Source organism: Hippocampus guttulatus, chromosome 3 (genome assembly GCF_054856545.1).
Source record: "Hippocampus guttulatus isolate MCC_2025c chromosome 3, RoL_Hgut_1.0, whole genome shotgun sequence".
Classification (NCBI taxonomy): Eukaryota; Metazoa; Chordata; class Actinopteri; order Syngnathiformes; family Syngnathidae; genus Hippocampus; species Hippocampus guttulatus.
In genome coordinates this window covers 17,834,504-17,852,090 of record NC_141263.1, presented here as the reverse complement: position 1 = coordinate 17,852,090, position 17,587 = coordinate 17,834,504, and the positions used below count along the sequence as shown (strand labels likewise).

General features: G+C 42.0%; 1 protein-coding gene across 2 annotated transcripts; it reads right to left on the bottom strand.

Moving 5' to 3' along the window:
* Positions 1-51: 51 nt before the first annotated feature.
* On the bottom strand, positions 52-17,534 carry urb2 (URB2 ribosome biogenesis homolog). Of its 2 annotated transcripts, XM_086107180.1 has the most exons (13): positions 17,447-17,534; positions 16,874-16,936; positions 15,716-15,859; positions 15,411-15,587; positions 14,114-15,159; positions 13,860-13,998; positions 10,374-12,750; positions 9,581-9,741; positions 9,203-9,313; positions 7,873-8,115; positions 6,377-6,473; positions 5,091-5,224; positions 52-2,031 (listed from the first exon to the last, which is right to left on the bottom strand). In XM_086107180.1, exons 3-13 carry the CDS (start codon positions 15,839-15,841, stop codon positions 1,834-1,836), a joined length of 4,809 nt encoding a protein of 1,602 aa, XP_085963306.1. In that variant the 5' UTR covers positions 15,842-15,859; positions 16,874-16,936; positions 17,447-17,534; the 3' UTR covers positions 52-1,833. The 2 variants fall into 2 exon arrangements, with proteins under 2 accessions (XP_085963306.1, XP_085963307.1); XM_086107181.1 differs by lacking the exon at positions 16,874-16,936 and having other exon boundaries at positions 17,447-17,518.
* Between the last annotated feature and the right edge of the window lie 53 nt (positions 17,535-17,587).

The following is a 17,587-nucleotide window of genomic DNA, read 5'->3' as shown; positions in this document are numbered from 1 at the left end:
AATGTGTGTAACTTTTTCAGAAGCAACTAAAGAATACAAACCAAAGAGGAGGACCGAGATTATGCACTCCTTTTTATCGTTTACATTAAAAATGTCCCAAAATCATACTTGTGGTGTCACAAACAAAAAATAAACAGGAGCTGTTGCCCAAGCAAAGCGTTTCATGTCAATAATCACTGGCAGTCATATTTTTAATTGCAATGGCCCAATTTCCAGTGTGGGAGTCTAACCATTTCTCACAGCATAATATCGACTTAATACAGTGTATTTGAAGTTCAATTCTGTTGTTGTTTTTGTTGTTGTTGTTGTTGATGAAATGGGTCATTTTTGGTGAGAGTTTATCAGCACAGCACATCTTGACATTTACCCACTCTCACCCCCCAATTTTCAGTTGGATTTAGGTCTGGGCTCTGGCTGGGCCATTCCAATATTTTCAACTTCTTCTGATCAAGCCATTCTTTTGTTGAAATGTGAACTTTCTCCTCAGCTTCAGCTTTCAAACAAACGGGAATGTTTTTGGACCAAAATTGATTATTTGCAAGTGCTCATATGTCTCGCCACCTTGACTAAAGTCCCAGTTCAAGCTGAAGAAAAATAAGCTCAAAGTTGCCACAATGCTTCTTGTCATAGCTTGGTGATGTCGCAGTCTTGTTTTTAGGCGAGCTCACAGATAAGCAGCTCTGCAGGTTTATCACTACTGTTGTTTACATTTCCAAAATACCAACTGCAGTCAGAGCCAAATCACTTTATAGCGGGGGGTCACCAACTGCAGTCCTCGAAGGCCCCTATCCTGCACGCTTCAGATGTTTCCCTCCCCCAACACATCAGATTCAAATGATCAGGATCGATATCAGGCTTCAGCAAAGTTTGCCAGTGAGCTGATCATTTGACTCATGTGTGTTAGAGGAGGGAGACATGTAAAAGGTCCAGGAAAGGGACCCCTGAGGACCGGCATTCGTGACGCCCGGTTTCTTCTCAGTACAAAGGCACAAATTAATCTCATTTACACAAATCAATGTTCAATTGTTCATTTTAGTCCTACAGATAATCTCTATGAAATCCTTTGGCAAATTACGCATTCATGTCAAATAAATATGAGCTATTCACAGAAATGCTGCATCTGCAATCGTTTTATTTTCACAGCGGTGCAGGCAATCCCCAAAATTGATGAGCTTGGCAGCATGGGAGTCTGCGCCAACAGTTACTGTGCTACTCCAGCACAAAATACCTCGGCTTCAGCTTTAATCAATGCATCCTTGAATGAGCTGTTAGGCCGGGAAAAAAATTAGAGCAGTATGGTCCTGACACGATCCATCAGGTTGACTGAGATTGTAGTTATCCCATTGATTTATTTCAACAGTGCTACAACTCCATTAGCAAATGAGCAAAGTCATTCTTTTTTCCCCCCTGCTCCTACTTGAAATAGTAGTTACAATACTTGTTCAAGAACTAATGTAATTGAAAAGGCTTAAAAAATGACTATTTACAGTACATTTGATGGTGGCGCGGGCACCCGCAGCGGCTCCTCTCTCTCCTGAGGAATGTCATTTCATCTGTGCTGTATGTTGTACGTGTAGCACTTTTGACAATAAAGTTGACTTGACATCTTACTAAACACTCGAAAAAGTACGTTAGATAAAGGGACAATGATAATGCTCCTCTGTCTTGATACATGATCAGTTTCAATATGTAAAAAAGGTGAACAAGACACAACCACACTGTTGGATGCCATTGCCTGTCAGACAATATGTTATATGGTTGTGTGATAATTCATTTGAAGGACATCACAATTTGGGGGTGACCCGGACCCAAATTGGAGCCTATTGTGTCTTTTCAAACAGTGTATTTGTCTTCTCCTTGTCTTTGGGGTTTGTGGTAGTGGGTGTAGCTACTGTAGAGCTCGTTAAACACCTCACGGACTCCGGTCTGCAAGCCCGTTGTTAGGAACTTGATATCGTGCTCCAGACATAAGTCCAGTATGTGGTAGATTCCTTCTGTCAGGTGCAGCTTGATGTCTGGCCGCAGAGTCACCTGAAGAGACAAGAATAAGAGGTGTTGTTGAAGAAAAAGAACAAAGGGCTTCAAATAAGGTGAGCCTCCTCTAAGTAAATCAACATTAACCTTCAAAATCTATCTTAAAAATAATTTTGACGGTCCACTGGTTTGTAGCATTGAGAAGACAGTCTTTGTTGTCATGGCAACCCCAGATTGTCTACTTTAGTGCTCTATTATTTTGCTTGACCGGCCAGGATAAGCTCTCTCTTTGTGGTGGCATTAGTATTGGCGCTAAAATTATTCTTCAAAGTTGTATGCAGTGCTCCTATGATATTTGTAAACACTAAAATGATCAGAAAATGAATATTTCATGATATGATGCTATAAACTGGCGCACACAAGTTGTGTGAAGGTGTACATACTTAAAGGACGCAAAGCGCAACCACTGCACGCCGCCACAATGGCTATCATTTGTAAAGCACATCCAGTTCATAAATTTCACAACAGAAAACCTCGATCCAAAGCCAGGGTTTGAAAAGAGAAATGAACGGGCGTAATACATCTACTATTTGTCAAATAGAAAAAAAAAAACATCGAGCAGTCGAGAAGGGAATGATGATGACAGATGCCGTGAGCAGAACATCAAGAGCTTTCAAAGAGCTGTACACTGATGTCAATGTTACTCATTGACTGCCACTGACAGCAATATACAGTCTATCAAAGGTGCATGTTAGGGCTGACAGTGAATGAGTTTTGGAAAGTTGCAATTGAACGTGTTTCAAAAGCAGTTGATTGTTCTTCCTGAGGAGCCATTACATTATAAAGGTGCAGACAGACTGCAACGGCAGGGGGGAAAAAATAAAATACACGAACTTGGGACCTTACAAAGATTGGAACTTGATTGCTGAAAGATTTTTTTGAGGAGTTTTTGTGTCGACCACAAAAATGGTTAACCAAAAACAGACAGACATTTGTTGCAGCGGACAGGCAAATGCTTGTAGCAGTCTTCTGGCAACAGAAAAATGAATCCAGGGATTATGCCCATTGTTTTTATTTATTAAATCGTCAAAAATTCAAGGTTTTTATTATTACTGAAAAGCGGACGTTGTATCGGTCTGTCGTGGTGAAGAAGGAGCTGAGCCAAAAGGCAAAGCTCTCAATTTACCGGTCGTTCCAACCCTCACCTATGGTCAGGAGCTATGGGTCGTGTCCGAAAGAACGAGATTCCGGATACAAGCGGCCGAAATGAGTTTCCACACAGGGTGTCTGGGCTCTCCCTTCGAGATAAGGTGAGAAGCTCGGTCATCCGGGAGGGGCTCAGAGTCGAGCAGCTTCTCCTCTATGTCGAGAGGAGCCAGAAGCAAGTTTATCCAAAGGCTCGGTCTGCTGTAACTGTGATGATAAAATATCAATTATGTATTCGATTAATGAAGTTGACTCCCCAAAAAATCTTTCGGCAATCAAGTTCCAATCTTTGTAAGGTCCCAAAGTTGAAAGTGCTTGTCAGCGCATGAACCATGCATGAATTCAAAGGAATTGCCTACAGATAGACCTCAGAGACAAGAGGTCGATGGAAAAGTCCCCCCTCCCACCCCCCACTCTCATTATAGGGTGCTGTGAAGGAGACATTTTAGGGAAAAAAAATATCTAATGCATCTTGAAATAATGCTGTGACAACAACATTTGGAAAAAGTGAATTGCCGTAAATACTTTCCAGCTACCGGAGACCTGAAAAAGCAAATGTTTAGTTCACTGGCTTTCAAAGTGTGGTAAGTGGGCTATTTCGAATGGTATGCAAAAGAACCACTATATTAAAAGTTCAAGCTGTGCATAGTAAAATAAAGTTGTTGTTTTTTTCAATACAATACTGTACATTTGTTAAGTACCATTCAGTTGTATTGAACTTTTAGGGACAAGGCGTTTGCATTTTATCTTTTAGCACAAATATGTAGGTACAACTTTTACCTTGTATGTGCAATACATTTGAATTGAATTGTTATTTCAGTAGGTTCTTTTCGACCATACTTCCGCCTCATTTTTGACAAACTCTGGTGGTGAACACTTATGATGGTGGTACTTGCAGAGTGAAGTATAGTATTTGATTAAGTGGTACTTGATGGAAAAGGTTTGAAGAACTCTGGTTTGCTGCTCGGTTTCCGTGCTTTTGTTCACTGTGCGCTCTGTGTCGAGATATATTTTAGTTTTTTGACTACTACTCCAATTTGCAAATTTGTATTAAGCCCTATTTAAATTCAAACCATAAAATAATGTTGTCCTTGTAAATACATGATTCACATTTTGGAGAAATCATACCAGACTGCTTCTTGGAAAGTTTAATGTGTGTCTCAGAATCAGGACAGAGACGAGGCTAAATTACATTAGACTTGCATGAAGTTCTTGCCGTTTAAAAAGTCCACACATCACAGGGTTTGATGACTTAAATAAACCCCTCCTCCTGCCTTTTCCATCAGCCTGTCCATTCATATGGCCGTTTGTCCCCATCTCCTCTTCAAAATGTGTTAATTCTATTGCGAAATGCTGAGTCAAGTAGGCGTCGCATTAAATACAGTCTGGTAGCGGAGCGGAGCCATGTTCACAAGCCAGACGTGAGTCACCGCGCCTTGAACCAACATCAAGCCAAAAGCTTAATTCCAGCACATGGGGCTTGAATAATCCTGAGCCCCTTCGCACAGATTTGAGAACATTTTAAACAGCGCTGACAGAAAAACTTCGACTTTTCTTCTTGGCGTCAAAATATCACAGCTCCGCTGAATGTTAATGTAAGCCAACAGAGCTACATCCCTAAATCAAATGAGATACCTCTGTCTCATTTTTGTGTGTGTGTGTGTGTGTGTGTGTGTGTGTGTGTGTGTGTGTGTGTGTGTGTGTGTGTGTGTGTGTGTGTGTGTGTGTGTGTGTGCCACTCACAGCTGCATAAAAAAACACTTGACACTAATGACAGATGGCTTTGGATTGGTGACTATGTATGACGTCTGTCACCCATTAAAGCTATTTTCCAAAGCTCGGTCAGTATTGGAAAAATAAATCACAGGAATCCTTCAAGTGTGTGTGTGTGTGTGTGTGTGTGCGTGTACCTTTTGCAGTTCTGTGACATACTGAGCCACCATGAAGGCAGACAGTGTGGTGAAGTTCTCAGAGATGGCAGCAATGTGCGAGTACATCCGTTCTACCAGCCGAGAGCACTGAAGATAGACTTCACTTTCTCCACCTGCAACCACACATTGACATGATTCATTAACCAGCGAGTCAATACGTCAACTACAAAATACACCAGCAGATTGTAGCTGCTATAAAACAAGCTAAAATGTCTCCAAAGCAAAGTCGTAAATCAATGTCGCAACGAAATAGGGTTAATTAAAGTAGCGGATGAGGGGTTTGTGGAAAAAGTATACGGGACTAATAAAACATACGCGGTTCACCAAACATTTGACGGGGTGTTTAGAGCTGCTTGTGAGCATTTTATTATGATTTTAGTCCCTTAAAACCGTACAAACTCTTATGTTTAATTTCTGTTGGCATCTTCTGCCGCGGTTAGGGCTGACAGTCTAGGGTGAGACACTGAATACTGTTTATAGCAATATTCTTTAAAAACAATTCTCATGCATTGGCCTTTCATCCACATGTCAAATGGGTTTTAAGTCTCTGAGAAATTATTTCTTGAAAAATGCTAGTCAGAGGGACGTTTTTTAAACTGTTTTTTGTTGCTTTTTTTTCATTCGTTGTATGAAAACAAAAGTATCTTGTACAGACATCTCACAAAATTGCCACAGAGGGGCAATGGAAAATACTTTTCAATTTATCTGCCTTTGCCTTGGAGGCAGAACCCAGCGAAGGTTGCAAAAACAGTGTGTGCTTTTCAAGTGTGGTACGGGTACCATTCGTGATATGTTGGTTCCCTCTAATGGTACACACACACACGCACAAGCACACGCACGCGCACACACACACAAAAGTACAGTTACTTTATATTTAACTCTTTATTTAAATACATTTTCATTGGGTGGAATGTTTGAAAACCTCTCCACTAAGATATCTCGCAATCAGATAATAAAAACTTTTTAAAGGCTCCTGATTAGCTACAATAAAAGTTGGGGATGATCTTGTCATGATCTTGGCTGCCTGTAAATGTAGACACATTGCTGGGATATTTTTTACACCTGTACTTGAAGTTTTAAAAAAAGAAATAAATACTCATACCTCCTGGATGAAAAGATTAAGCCCATTGTTAGATGTCACAGAGGAAAAGTCACAATAATCCTTTTATATATCCAATTTCCAAGTAGATGAAAAAATAATCCTTGCTCAGACCAAAGTCTGACTTTGAGGTCAGTTTCATTTAATTAAAATAGGAAAAATGTACCTGTGTCGGCGGCTCTTCTCTGCCGACCTTCCTGCATGATGGAAGTGACTAGACGGTAAAAGACATTCAAGAATGATGGCGCGGCATTCAGCATCACCTGAATGCATACGAGGAAGGGACAAAAAGCAAAATGTCAGACAAGAAAGAATAAAGAAGCTTGATAGCAATTGTATTTAGTCGTGGAAAAATGATCTGCTGTAGTACATATTTGCCTTCTACAGCTTCAAATGATTTAGTGTGTGCAAAGCCACATTTCAAGGTTTCAAGGGAGCGTGATAAGGTTGGTAACCTCTGCTTTATGATATACCATATCAGCTGCTTCACTGACATTGCCGACAATCAAGAAAAATTGAATCCACATTCCTGCTTGGCAGTTGTATATCAGTCTCTCAGGAATTGGTGCGGCATGGTTGTAGGTTGAGGACTTATCGAGAGCCAGAAATGTGGAGGTACCCTTGAGCAAGGTACTGAATGCTTGTAGAATCCCCAAGTGACTCATCGTCACATCAGTATTTGTTCAATTCAAGCTACAATGGCCTGGCGGAGGATGAGGAGAGTAAGATGATGTCATCAACTCACAAGGTTTCCATCAGTAAATGCTAGCACTCTCGCACCCCTCCCCCGCGCCCAACACTCTGACCTATCACACCTCACCACTTCAGCTCACTTTCCTGTTCCACTTAACCCGCATTGTGCAGTCCAGTCACATCTTCCTCGTCTCTTCTCCTGCTTCCTCATCACCAAATCTTTTCGTTCTTTGCTGCACCGCTACACTAAAACCCCATCCCCACCACCACCCTCTCTGGCAGTCTCCTCTGCTGCAGTCTTTCAATTTGAAAAACATCTGAAGTGAGTTAGAAGGTTTTTGCCTGCATTTAGTCAATGCAGCTGCATTGTTTGTTACGGAGGTCCAAACATGACAATACTAATACTGGCCGGCCACAATACAGATAAAACGTGAGAACACATTACTAATTTGCGGCGAATAGATCTAATGTGCGCACAAAATTCTAATTTAGATTGATATTTCCATGCACAACTTGAACGTCTGAGTAAGCAAATACCATGGGTGCCACGAGAAATGAATCAATGTATTTTTTCGAAATAGTATTTATGAATTACAAGTGTACCTTTGTTCATCTTTCGATGCCAGCAACATATAGGGACATGCAGAATATTAAAAGTCAGGCGTGAAGTAAACTTGGCCAACCATCGTTTGAGTAATACTTCAGGCTACTAAGTACTATTTCAATAATTACTTTCGTTAGGTTTTTTTTAATGCAATCCACCCAGGAACATAGTTAGACCCATAGATCTATCTGTAATTTAAAAATAAGAATATTTCAGCAAAATAAGTGAAACTGGATGTTTTCCACTGGATGGGAATCATCCCCTGGGTGGGAATCATGACAATAAAAGTTTGGACGGACAGGTACAACATTGAGATTCAATTATCACTGTGTATATTTACACACACGCACATTGAGTACGCATACCTGAGTATGACACTGGATGATGGCAAAAAGCGCCTCGTGAATAGCCAAGAACGCTGACTGGTAAACAACCGCAGTCAGGTGGTCAAGCGGCACGGCCTGAAGCGCTCCGAGGATCAAAACTACGTGATGAGGGTTTCGGATTAGACCCTCGCCCTGGCGCAGGAGCGTCGTCATCGCCGTCACGGTAGGAATGGTGAAGGTCACGGCCAAGCTCGTGACCTGACTGGATGACCGTACAAGAAACTATAACAAAGATGGATAGTATGGCATCAATACTTTTTTGTGGTAGACAAACAAAAACTAATGTACATAAATAACTCTGCTATGTTAGTGGCACAGCACTACTGCAACTATTTTTCAATCGGAATCCCTCAGACTGGATTAAAAATCATGCGCAGTATCAGCCGGTAACAGAGTACCTCTCCAATCAGGTGGTAAAAGGCATGACAAAGTGGGTGCCAATAATACACAAGAAGCTTTTTTCAGTGCCTCTCATTGTACTGGATCTTGTGGGTCACTTCGCCACTTTGCACATTGCAAGGGGACTTTCATATAAATTCATTAATATTATGTCCATCTGTACACAAAAATATGATTGGTTCTTCCACAGCCCAAGGACATCACAGCCGTGGAGGTCAACAGTAATAGGTAATAAACAGGCTAAACAAAAATCATGGATTTTTTTTTGTTCGTGGAGGTGGGGGCATACCATAATTGAGTTACCGGTATTCTGGCAAGATACTACAGCAGGGAAAACTTTGTAAAATGCATGTGTTTTGAATCACTGATTATTTATAATAGTTCCAAATTAACCCAGAACAATCTGTTCAAAAAGCTGCATATTGAAAACATTTTGTAGATAGGGTACACGGCTTAACTTTTTTTTTTGGCCTTATGCATGATTGTATGTAAACAAGTGGTGCTTCTGGCTCGTCTGATGCAAAACACATTGGAGCTTCATTATATGAACCAAGCATCGCACGCGCGAGTGTATGAGATTGTCATTAGGCTGACAAGTCACTCCTAACGGTTGTCACATGTTCTTCTGGCAGGCTGTCAGTGAATGATTAGAGATGAGGAATCACAGTACGACTAACGACCTCTTGTGTTTCTCTTTCTGCCCCCCCCCTCAAAGGTCTGATTGTGCACATTACTGTGAGTCATTCCAGAGTTCTCCCTCTGACTGCATTAAAAATAATTTGTACAAAATGATGAGTGTACATTTGGACATGCCAGTAAAGTACCGTAAATAAAAATTAAAAAAAACAACAACAACAACGTTATGTTCTGGGCTCACACGTTTCTTACAGTATGTGTACATTTTGCTTACCACCATAGCAGACAGAATTTGCGGTGCAACCAACCAGAGAGCTTTGGAGCAAGGTTCAGGTAACTGACAGCAGGACAGCAACTTGGCAATGATGACAACAGCCAGCACTTCCTGGAGACGAGTAGATCGAGGGAAGAGTGAGATGACAGGCTTTTGTCCAATACTGTACACTCATTTGTTGCAATATAAAATATGCCTGCACAACTGAATGATGACTAAAACAAGAGCTGTGGCACATATTTTAGAAACTGATCTAAAAATGATACAAAGATGATTGACAACACTGCTAACTACAGCCACGATAATAAACATGCTGCTGATATTGGGACCGGTGTCAAGTTATTCTGCCAGTGCAAAAACACAAGAAGAAAATCAAACCTTGTAATTGCCAGCGCTCAGCTTGCAAGTGTCTAACCCATTGTTGATCATAGTCAGCAACATGCTGAACTTGCAGGGGGTGCTGTTCTCCAGCAGGTGGTGCAGCAGATTCTGCACGGCTGGCTCCAGCTCACACATGTCAGATGGGGATAGCCATGGAGCTACAAGAAAATAGAATCATTTAGTTTACAAACTTAATTTCACAAAAGTCTTTGAAACAACACGTAAGAGAAAGAAATAAGAAAAAAATGCCTCATCAGAAAATGAATAAAACAAAATGTCTTGTCATTGCCTTGACTTATTTTGTTGTATGAATGGTAACCGGTAGAGGATATCAAAGTAAATTATGAACCTTCTGCCATCCAATGGAAGAGCATTTAGCAATGATAAAACGGAGCCAGGAGACAAGTCTCTCTCTGACAAGGGGGAGAAAAAAAATCTAACAAACAGGAATAAATAAATAAAAAATTACGAGTACCAGCTGCCAGAAAGTAGCGCAATGCAACAGAGTAAATGTAGTAAAAACTATCTGATCAAAGGTACTCTGACAAGTAAAATTCCTCCCAAATGTTTAAGTGATTGTAATCGAGTAAATGTAGCTTGTTGCCACCCATCTTTGCATGGGTAAAAGAATTCCCGCTCACAGCAACAACCAAAATCAGCACTCACTCAAGAAGAGTGGAAGCTGTTTGAGCAGCAATTCTCTCAATAGTCCTTATTTTCACTCCTTAATACTTTGGTACAGATATAGTGTATCAATTAATTTGTATGGCTGCACAAAGGAAGAACATACCTGTCAAAAGTGTGTGTACATTTTGAATGATCTGAGCATACAACTCATCCATCGCTTTTACTTTCTTTTCTTCCTCTTCCCCCTGCTCCTCTCCTCCCGTCTTCATCGCTGCCATGTAGAACGCTGACAGGAAATGCAAAGATGAAACTAGGAAGTCCATGGGTCTGGCTGCCGAGTTCATCTCTTTCAGAATCTGCTGGCAGAAACCCTGATAGAGATTCTCCTGGCTCAGGATGGTCTTGTCGTTGCCCTCCACCGCCAAGGAGGACATCTCACACCGCAGCATGACCGTGACGGTGTCGACCACAAAGGCAGGACTGAGCGAGCAGGTCGGCTGCATACCAGCCTCGCCGACACTCTGGGCCTTCAGGACTAATTCCACAGCTGATCCCATTGAGGATGCGGTTCTTGCAAGGGATTGGGTCAAGGTTTGATCCATCGATGTACTTCTTCCCAGGTAAGAGGTCATCGCCTTGGAGGTGGCGGCCAACGATGCCAGTAGAAGATGAACAGACATGATAGAGCCGCCAGAATTTGATGTGGTGTCCTCACTGGTAAGAAATGAGGCAATCTGGTCCAGATTGAGGCGCACGCTGCTGTTCCTGACCAGAATTAAGTTGATCAAATATATGATGAAGTCCTGCATGGCTTTCATCAAATCCAACCAATCGGAGCTGCCGGTGGAGCTGAATCGTCCTTTCTTGCTGTGCCAGAGGATCGGGGACACCACAGCCTGCAGCAGAGTGCTGCCGTGAATGATCTTCAGAACACTTTGGAAGTTTTTGCCCTCCACAAGACAAGCAAGTATCTTGAGCAGCTTCACTTGGAATCCTGCGCAACAATGCGCTGAATATGAAGCTTCTGAATAACAAGCGGTGGATGTGAACATGAAGGCAAGGAGGAGGAAAATGCATGACAAGTCCTGAGAGTTCAGCCCATCTGGGTTAAGGCTTGAAAAGATTGACAGCAGGTCTGTCAGCTCTTTGGTTTGAGCGTCGCTCAAAAGAACAAACACTTTGCCAGACTGTGAGGACACTCTCATGTCCTCCACAATGGTCTGTTTCACTAAGGCGGACAAAAGCTCCATCTCACCATTTTGTGCTTCCTGATACTTCTCGAGGGTGGGACAAACTTGAGGGGCATGCGCGGCTGTTAGAACCCCAAAAATCCTCTGCGAGATGGAACCAACAGTAGCGGAGAAGACCGATGGCAACTCGGCCAGAACGGAGCTGTGGATAAGCTGTGAGGATATGAGGGAGACAGAGAGTTGATCTTTGCATCTGCTAGACTGCTTGCTCAGCAACGACGTAACCAGAACATTTGCGATGCCGTTCACGTCTTCCCTGTTCAGGTAGGGGGCCAGCAAAGGTAGGTTAGATATGACAACAAACCAGTGTGCAACACGGTGAGAGCTGGAGTCCACACTGCTCATCTGCCCGTCCCACATCTGATCTCCTTCTGAACATAACCGGAGCTCATCTCTAGCCAAAATAAATCCGACTGCCCTGTGCAGGGACTCTGAGGTACTTGGTTCTGCGAGTGAGGCTGAGTCCAACAGAACTTTCTTTATCTGTTGCAAAGTGAGGAGCTTCAGATGAACAAAGCTGATGGGACTGCCTGGATGCAGACGAACAGAATTTATCTCACAATTTAGGAGATTCTCGATGTTTGTTAAGGCTTCAGCATTGGAGTCAAGAGGTGTGTATTTGCTGCAGTAGATGTGAAAGAGTGTGTCCACTTCTATCCAACTGTATCTGAGCAGAAGAACTGAATCTTGGGTTTTCAGCTCCCATAGAGAGTTAGATGCTTTTGGAGACTCTTCCAGGTCCACTTTCTTTTTTCTTTTCTTTGTTGCTTTCGGAACTGAACTCACATTTACTTTCGTAGCCTTGCTTTCTGCGGACAAAAGGTGCAGCAGGTCGTGGAGAAGCTTCCGCATCTCTTCCATCAGGGTTTGACCTTGTCTGACCAAGGGAAGAGGAGAAGCATTGTCTAGGGTCTTCACACTGGACAAAAGAATGTGAAGGAGCTGGCTCAGACTGAAAAGCTTCATTGATGCATCTTCCCGCTCCCGATCCCTCTTTTCTTCACCACTCACTCCATCAATCTCCATCTTCTCTGCCTCTCCATCTTTCTTGACCAGGCCAGGTAAAACATATTTTCTCACGTTCTCCACCACTAAGGAGCAAATTTCAAGGCCCTGCGAGGGAGGGGTATCCAGAATGCTGGTCCTGAGTGAGGCAGAGATGCCGGCGGAGAGCAGGGGGGGTCGACCCTTGTCAAGAGATGGCTGACAGATCACTGAGAGGAGCTCAGAGAAGAAGCGAGGCAGCTGACGGAGCTTGGTGTATGTCTGGAGTAGACTGCACAACATCATCTGTTGGGAACGAAAAAAAAAAACAAAACAAAATAAATCAATTTTTGAAAAGAGTGCTGCTTTAGACGGGTAAACATTTCAATTCTTCAAGCTTCAAAGAGGCAATGGTGAGTTGGGAGCCTACTCCAGAGGTTTTGCCAACTCTTATTTGTACTTTCCCTTATCATTTTGCACCTCTTTGCATCATGTGTAACCATTATAACTATTTGCAGCATTTTGGCAATGGCATTTTTGGGCGGAGGGTGTCGGCGTGTGTTGTTTTTCTGTACAGGTTGGGAAACACTGCGTTAAGATTTCTCAAGGGAGGAACAAGGGCAAGATTTTATTTGCAGCAGAACACACTGAGTGATACCTCAAATTGAAAGTCTTGGCAAAAGCTATCCATATTTGTGATCAAAATTATTCTTATTTTGTCAACAGGCCCTCATAAGATGTCGTGATGACAAATACACACTTTTGCTGGAATTGTCACCAACTTGGGCCTCTTTAGTTATTAAATCATCACTCACTGTTAACGTACAAACGTTAACATGGCCTGGATGACAAAGAATCAACAAAAACATTAATCATATAAGATACTACCATACTTTTCTCCAAATAATTTTAAAGCGAATAGACCTGTAGTAGATTAATGCACTGTTTCCTTTACATGTACTAATTTAATGACGGTATTGTCTGAATTTACTCACAAATGTACTTGCAGATACACATAGCAATCTTAAATAATCCAGCAGCACAAAACTCAGCTATGGTAATTAGTTTTAAATAGTTATTGTCGCCTGGGTTAAAGTTGTTTAAGGGGGGGGGGGGGGGGAACGATTATTTTAGTGCTCATATAATTGAGCGACATGGATGGATGGATGTTTTGTAAAATTATCTAGTTACTGAGGTGACAACTAGGTTTCTTTGTTTGATCATATGTTGAGTCGCACGCTGTCTTGACAGCTTGCTGCGATGTCACACAATCTAAACAACTGAGCTCCAACATAACCCCACAGTGGCAACATAGGGATGATCAGGGGTTGTATTGTCCTGCTTGGTGGCTATCATGAACTGAATTCCTGTAAAATTAAAAAAAATTTAAAAATAAAAAAGGAGTGCATCAAGACCTGTCGGGCCCGTTGGACTCGTGTTTCCATGCAGTCGGCATTAACCCAGGCTGAAGATAACAACTCGTCAAAGTATGGGTCCAGAATCATGTGGTTGAGACCCAGAAGCAACTTCAAACAGCGATACCATGCAGGGATGCTGAAATACAGAGAATATACAGTATATTCTGTTTTAAAGCACATCATCACCGGTTGAAACGCATATAGATCTTAGTTCCATAACACTAAAGGGGAGTTGAAAATCAATGATTTACCTAGGCTGGGCCTGATTGAAGAGGATTTGTGCGAGGCTTTTGTAGAAGGTGAGCTGGACCTCTGCATGTCTTATTCTGTCTCCTGCCACATTATAAATATCTGCAGATAGTGCCTGGCTCAACAGTGATTCCATAGCCAGCAGAGCTAGACACCAACTTTCGGGCAAACAGGGGCCATCAGAGGGGGACAAATCCAAAGCAGGCAACAACTTTGTGTGGTAATAGAAACACAGCATCCTGTGCTCTTCCTCATTTTCCGCTCGACATTTTCTGTAGCTTTCAAGAAACAATTTAAAAAGCAACGGGACGCTGTTTGATTTCACCGAGTAAGGCAGCGGTGGCTCACATGAACCTAATTTGCAAAGTACAGCATTGGCTGGCCGTAGGGGGCCTTTTGTCACACCGGTTCCACGTTTCCCAGTATCCCCTTTGGAGGGTAGAAGCTCCTCTTTGTAGGATGCCAGGTGTTCAGGAGAGAAGAGTGACAACTGAAGGATGGAGTCTATCCTGACCCGAACGTCTCTACAAAGATGCTGGCGGAGACTCAGATATGTGTGGGACGGAGCGTACTGAGCAGCTGTCAGCATGTGTCTGAGGAGCAATAACGGCTCAATGAGCTGGTTTGTTACCAAGGTGAAAACTCTGTTAGAATTGGCTTGTCGTCGCTGAACTGATATATACAACGTTAAAACCTGAAGCAACAACTCAAACACATGAGCTCCACTGGTGATTTTCTTCGGGCTCTCCTCGAGCTCTTGGTTAAGAATTGCTTCAGTTTGAGAGTCCTGATCGTCTGTGTGAAGACTGACAGTGTCAGTTATGAGTTCAGGCTGATGGGATCCTGAGGGCAGAGCTTGTTGCAGTTGATGGCAGGCGAAGGAGCAGACTTTAACCACGAGACTGACCATGAGCTCGTACTTGGTGGTGAAGACAGATGAGAGAGTAGAGGATGAGAGAATTCCCTGGCACACACTCAGCAGGGTGGACACACCCACTGATACCGTGGTGGGGGTGCCGGAACACTCGTCAAGGAGGTTGAGTAGCAGCTAGAAAAAAAAAGTACCGGTATGTCATTTCTCACTCTTTAAGTAAACTATAGAAGTAAGTCTGCCGCGGCAAGAGTGCCGCGAGAGATGATCAGGTATGCGACAAGAAATTATCCAGTTGCACTTAATTATTCCATAAATTATTGATTTACTATAGATGCATGCATCTTTGTTCATCCATTAAAACCACTACAGGTAATGTTGATATCTTGTGTTCCCGATCGTCAATCAATTTAATAACAATCACACACCTGTGCCATGTTGAGCCTCACACTGACCGGCTTGCCCTCCTTAAGAGTGACGTGGAGTTTCCGACTATGAAGGAAATCATTAAGGCAACTCCACAGGCCCTCGAGCACAATTTGTGAGAACTCAACCTTTTTATTATACCAGCCTGTAAGAGCATATGTGCACCAATCCAACAGGACCTACAACAGTACAAAGTCAAGCAGTGCATCACAAATGAATACAACTTCAATTAACATCAATTTAACAAAGGAGTTGAATTTTGCCATTTGAAAGATGACCATCAAACGCATAGATCCAGAACACCTACTTGTTCCTTGTTGGGTAGCAAGCACTGAGAGGAGATCCAGGCAAAACGTGCTAGTTTTAACTTGTCCTCCCATGGAGTATGAGGGCTCTTTAGCTTCAGATGGATGCCAGAGTAGATGGCAGCCATTGTTGCTGCTACTTAGACCTAATGAGGAGGATGAAAAGCATTATAGCTGAAGTAGATTTTGTGCATTACGCCATTAAACTACCATGAATGTTTTTTTTTCAGCAACAATTCAGAGAAGACTGCATATTTTGTATTTAGTTACTAGAACACAACAAATCTGTGATTCTCAAAGTCTGGTGGGTACCAATGGGGGTAAATGGGCGTCCCCTCGTTGTAAGTGAAGTAACACTGAATTAATGTTGAAACTGTACATTGTGTCACAGTGGCATGAACTTGTATTTAGATCAAATACAGTATATTCAATTACAGTTCCATTGTATTTATCTTTTAAAGGAGCGCACTTATAATAATGCGTTATCTACACTAGATGGTGCCTAAAGCACTTTACAAATAAAACAGAAATGCTTTTAATCTTTTTAAAAAATGTTTGTTTTAAATTGAACACATGTATAATATATTCTAATTTATTTATTAAGTGCAGTTTTTCCATTTACTATATTTAAATGCAGTGTCAATGATTAAACAGTGTTTGATAATATGGTGCATTGGGTTGCGATAAAATATACATTTTAATAAGAATCTGCCTTGTTTTGCTTTTTAAACGCAATGAATAATACGCTACTGCGTTTAAGAGTAGGTCAATGACGGTCGCACTGGGAAAGCTAATTATGATATACATATTTTTTAAAAGTGGTACATGGTACAAAAGGTTTGAGAACCACTACAATAAATAGACAATGTTGATGGTTTTGGCTGAACAAACAAAATTACAATCGATAAGTGTTAAACGCGCACGCCATACTAGTTGTGACTGTTCAGTGTCCAGATTGTGAGGGTTTAAATCTTCCACGCACACTGTGTGTGCTATGAAGAGATGGCTAGTCATTTAGCACACTTCGCTAACGACCACCTCGGCTAATACTAAAGCCTTTTCTTCTGCGAGCAACAAGAGTAAACATTACTCTGCCATAATATCGTTTATGAATCACAATAAGTTCACAAATGTCAACCACATTAATTCATTCAACTTACGAGTTCTCAAGTCACACGTGCCTCCTGTTTTCATTTATGACCTTTCAACTTCTACCCGGCCCACTAGGCAAAAGCAATGGAAAAATGATGAAAACAGTTGAGGTGCATTTTCCGGAGAAAACCGTCATTAAAACAAGTTGGACAATATGAATAACCGTTTTAGGCCTTTTGCACTGTAACAATTATCCAGCACGTTGTCAGGTTTAACACACACGTTTACCATTGCTTGTGTTTGTTTTAGGCAGCAGCAAAATGATGGATGACGGTCATTGAATGGGTGATTTAGCATGCATCATACATATTCACATTTCAAAGAGGGGCGTATATACATTTTCAATTAAAAAATGAAAAGAAAAAAAAAAGCAAAGTACGTCGGGGCTATCTCAATCTGGGATTGTTTGGTTTTGCCTGGCAAAGTTTTCGACCACGAGCAGCCATTGAATATCCTATCTTACTGGAGGAATCGTTTTGGACCGTATCATATCGAGGTCACCTTTCCTGTTTCTGCGCTCAGCGCATCTGTCTTATGAATGTTTTGTTGAATTCGTTTGTCGTACTTTCCCTTGCATTTACCTTCAGCTTCCAGGGACCGGGCTTGACCCGACTGTTGACAAATGCTTAACAGCATATGACAGTGACAGCGAGGCAGGGTGTAGTTAACCTGTCGGCGATAAGAGATACACGTCGTGAAACGGCTGTCAAAAGCAGATAAAG

Bases quoted from the DNA above. Each gene is read 5' to 3' on its own strand.
- urb2 (XM_086107180.1), bottom strand. From the start codon at position 15,841: ATGGCTGCCATCTACTCTGGCATCCATCTGAAGCTAAAGAGCCCTCAT. The intron at 13,999-14,113 runs GTAAATCATTGA...TCTGTATTTCAG, and splicing joins TTCAATCAGGCCCAGCCTAG to CATCCCTGCATGGTATCGCT. The intron at 9,742-10,373 runs GTATGTTCTTCC...ATTTTCTTGTAG, and splicing joins TGTACACACACTTTTGACAG to CTCCATGGCTATCCCCATCT.